This window comes from Antrostomus carolinensis, unplaced genomic scaffold (assembly GCF_000700745.2).
Source record: "Antrostomus carolinensis isolate BGI_N321 unplaced genomic scaffold, ASM70074v2 scaffold9929, whole genome shotgun sequence".
NCBI lineage: Eukaryota > Metazoa > Chordata > Aves > Caprimulgiformes > Caprimulgidae > Antrostomus > Antrostomus carolinensis.
In genome coordinates, this window is record NW_010339377.1 from 51,026 (window position 1) to 55,341 (window position 4,316).

The 4,316-nt window shown below is 43.1% G+C and overlaps 1 protein-coding gene across 1 annotated transcript in view; it reads right to left on the reverse strand.

Moving 5' to 3' along the window:
• F10 (coagulation factor X) overlaps nt 1-3,930 on the reverse strand; it is a gene marked incomplete at its 5' end in the record, with an annotated part of 23,386 nt that extends 19,456 nt beyond the window's left edge. The window contains 2 exons of the mRNA XM_010175838.2: nt 2,262-2,286; nt 3,770-3,930. Of these exons, the coding sequence (XP_010174140.2) occupies nt 2,262-2,286; nt 3,770-3,930 (186 nt within the window). The remainder of the gene's footprint in view (nt 1-2,261; nt 2,287-3,769) is intronic.
• Nucleotides 3,931-4,316: the final 386 nt, after the last annotated feature.

The following is a 4,316-nucleotide window of genomic DNA, read 5'->3' on the forward strand; positions in this document are numbered from 1 at the left end:
AACTTTTACTTATTTAAAGGTCATCTCATTCCTTGTGCATGTCCTTTGCCTGCAGTGCTGCTCATTTAAAGAAACAGACACTAGCATATTCATCAGAAGATAAAAAAACCAAACCAAAACAAAACAAGCTTTACAAAGCCCTGCTAAATTCATGTGTGCAGGCCAAATTCTTGCTTTATGCTGCTTACAGTACCAAATTGTCTCATTGTATTTGTTGAAGTATGAGCTTGAGCTTCAAAAAATTAGTTCTTACCTTACGCTCCCATATCTACACCTGGATCTCCCACATTTGAAAGGTAGCACTGCATCCTTTCTGTGACCTGGACACAACTGACTGACCTAATTCCAGGGCCCCAGCCACATGTATCCCACAAACTCAGTTACATGTAGGACGGTGAGGCTGCACTGCGTTTGAAGGCATGTTCCACATAGTAGCCCTTTCTCCCACCCCTACAAAGGTATCTCACTCCTGCACTGATGCTCCCTGCCACGGTCTCTCACATCTAGTGACCTATGCAACAAATGTGTTCCCCCATCATATGACCCTGCTGGGCTCTTCTGCACTGTTCAGTAAGAAAAGCAGGATATCCAGAGAAGAAACACTTGCTTAATAATTTGTTACTTTAGATAACATGCTCCTTAAATTACTGTGTTTTACCACTTGTCCTGCCCCTGTTTGGAGCAGCTGGAAGAACAACAGTGCCCACAGAGGGGAAAAGATGCAAAAAGCTGCTCATCCTAAGGATGCAGCTTGCCACCTGCAAGGTGGCTCTGGCCTGTGACCTCATCTGCTGCAGCTTTATCTGCCACAGGGTACATCTGCATTGTGTACTGCCCTCGCACCTCAACATCCCTTCTGTACCTGCACATGGCCAAAACAAACAGTGCTTCAAATGCTGTGTCTATGTGGCCCACCGCAGAGGCACTGAAGACCGATGCCCATCCTCAACAGATGGAAGGTGAGACCACCATTTACTGAAAGAAAGGCAGATTTGAGGCAAGCAGCAGCACAAGTTCCTCATTTCTGCCTCCTCTGCAGTGCCAGAGCACTCCATTCCACAGTGGTCTTAGCAAAGCAGCTGTTAGAAACTGTACTTGCTTAGTTTTCCCCTAGACTGTAGTGCCGCTGTGGTAATGAGTTTTCTATGAATACTGCACAAAAGCATTTCAGAATCCCCTACTGAAAAAGGAAGCAAGAATGAACTGTTCTAGTAACTTGGCTGAGGGTAGCTGTGGTTTTCAACACTTCTGAATACCAATAAAGCATTTGTGGATTGCGGTTTAAAATGTATGAAATTGGCATTTCCACTAAAAGCACTGGCACTGATGTTCTGCTGCTTGTATTCTCATGAGAGAATGGTCTGAAATTTTCCACTCCTGTTCACTGCAACGCTGACGCAGGATTTGCTTGAAATTTCAGCCTGTAGGTTGCACAGTTCATCCCCTGCTTAGAGGATTGTGAAAGTCTGCATCTTCTTTGTGGCAACTGTCTCAACTTTCTGCAGACTCTAAAAGACAAAGCTGAGCTGTCTTTAGTCAACATTTTTGAGGTACTCCTCCTAACATGCAAACTGGACACATACTTTCAGGAGAGAACATTACCAAACACTAATGCATTAAAAATCATAGTGATTATGAACACTAGAACCCTAATAAATACAAATCAGACCTTTAGAAAAAAAACAGAAAAGATTGATGGGTAGTATCTGCTAATCTACTGGCATGTCTTCCTGGAATGCCACACAGTTCTGTCCAAACCACACCCCACAAAATGCCTTATAACACAGAAATCAACAACACTGGCATGGAAGGTGACACGAAACTGGCAAGTGACTGTGCAATACAGTTTAATAACTCTGTGCTGGCTACAGCATTTAAGTGCCACACTCATCTATGACTCTTTGCATCTTGAATTACTCCATCCAGGGCTGCCCTCTGGAAGACAACTGACCAGCAGAGTCACATGCCCAGTTTCTGCTTCTCACTGTCCTCTGTGTGCAAAGGGACACTATTCTTTTTTTGTTTCAGAGGACAAAGTGGAAGGAGCTGAACCTTGCCTTTGAATGAAGCAACTGGGCTCAAGCAACAGCAAAGCGGTAAATCAGATTCCTTCATCAGAGGAAACACAAAGTGCGGGTGTCCCATGGTGAAAAGAGAGGAAGGAAGGAAGGGAGCAGGAACTGGTTACTTAAGAGGTGCATCCTTTTTAACCTTGCAATAAGGAAGCTGAATTCTCTGTACAAATGCAGAGTGCTTCTTACCTACATAGACGTTCCAGAATTCCTCCTATAGGAAGGTGTGGGAAAAAGGGGAATAAAAGGAGACAAAAAGAGTTAGGTGAGAATTACTGGATTCTTCAGACAAATATTGGTGCTTTCATACAGAGGATACTTGCAGATAACAATGGTTAAAGCAAATACTTAAGTTAAGGCACATACAGTGCCTTGCAGCCTGCTATTACCATTAAATAAATTAAAACAATATGATCCATCTACAGTGCCCAGCTCTACAGAAACAAGTCTCACGCACTTTTCAGAAATATCTAAAACTCCTTAGAGATTTCCTAATGTGACCCACTCAGCATAAGGTACTTGGCTTTCTTGCATAACTGCATCTTTCCATCAGTTCTGACTGACTTTACTCACATTCCTGCAATGCCGAATTCTCAGTCTCCCTCCCCTTCTCCATACCCCCATGAATCAGGACCTTAGAAATCCTAAGATTTTAAAATATTTTGTCCGATTTGTGTTCTTCTTTCCCTCTACACTGAGGACTCCAGGTATGTTGTCTGTCCAAGACAGTCCTTTTCAGTCACATCTGGTCAGCAGGCAGAACAGGCTGTGCTGTTCAGCTATAGATAAGCCAACCTTTCTGCTCTGAAGTACCCTGCCGATGCACCCATGACTCCCCACCCAGGTCACCTCAGGGCCACTCCAAGAACATCCTGGACAGCAAGTAATGCTATAGTGAAACGAATCTGGCCTTAACTCCAGTTTCAGGGCTTTTCTTAAGAGCCACATATCTACGGCTGATGTTCCCAATTCCCCTTCACCACGAAGTCACTTCAGGTTTTCAAACATCACCTTTTCTACTCACCCCAGTTCCCATAGCTGCCCCATCTCTACAACTCTCCCTTGAGCTTGGGAACGTATCATATTTCTGTCTAAAGTTAAGCAGCCATCAGGGTAGGGAAGGTGACACAAGAGTCACGCATACAAACTTCATTCCATGTGGGCAATTTAGCATTAAGACATTAAGAACTGTATACATTCTGTCAATTCACATAATGAAAAGGTGAACCACAAAATTATAAGCACCTCAAAGCTGCTTGAGATTACTTCATCAAAATTCTCCCATGAAATTCCGTGTCAGCATTTGCCTTCTCAACCTTCCCGTGGACTCTCCACCTAAGAACTCTTGACCATAGTCACGACACTCAGCTATGTCACCCAGATAGAGTGAACGTATTCCTAGCACGGGTAGTATCAAATCATTTAAAGGTCAAATACCTCCCAATGGCAACTGAACAGATCAGAACAGGTAAAAGACTGGAGGCTTTAGCCGGGGCTGGCCTTGCAAGAGTGAAATTAAGACTGTTATTGTATGTTTATGCTCTAGCAATTCCAACCACAGTCAAAACCACTATTTATTCTTTGTGTTAAGTGATTTGAAGTAACTTGTGAGTTTTGATGCCCAGCTCAAAAGATCTTAATAGTATTTTGTAAACATGAAATATATAGATCTGTGTTTCATATTAGTTCATCCTTACAGTTTTTTCCTGGTCTTCAAAGGCTTCTCTAGCTTCTTCTTTTGAGCAGCGCTCCTCATTGCACTCTCTTTCAATATTTCCTTTCTTCCATTCCTCCAAAAAAGAGTTAGCACGTTTTCTTCTTTCCAGGAACTTGTCAGCATTTTCTTTCTTGATGAATACTAGACAACAGAGAAAGTGATGTAGGTGGCAGGTAACATTTGGTGGTGGTAAAGAGTCATTAGATATAAATGAAGCAGAAACAAAACCCAAACAGACCCTTTCACCACTCTACTCGTACACAACATCACGTGTGAGTTTAGCCCTCACACAGACTGATACATCTCAGGATCTCTCAGAGCAGTGTCTCTGCAACAAAATTAGCAACTCCAGGACAAAATGTGGGCCTCCAAAATTGTCTCCTACTGTTTTTAGTCTTGAAAATAAGAATATACAGGTTGCTGCTGAGGGCTTATATTTCTGTTGCTCCTGCTCAAGACTCCAGTCCTGAACAGAATGACTTTCCCTGAAGGCCAGGGAGACTGCATTCCTTGATTTGGGGGGGGGC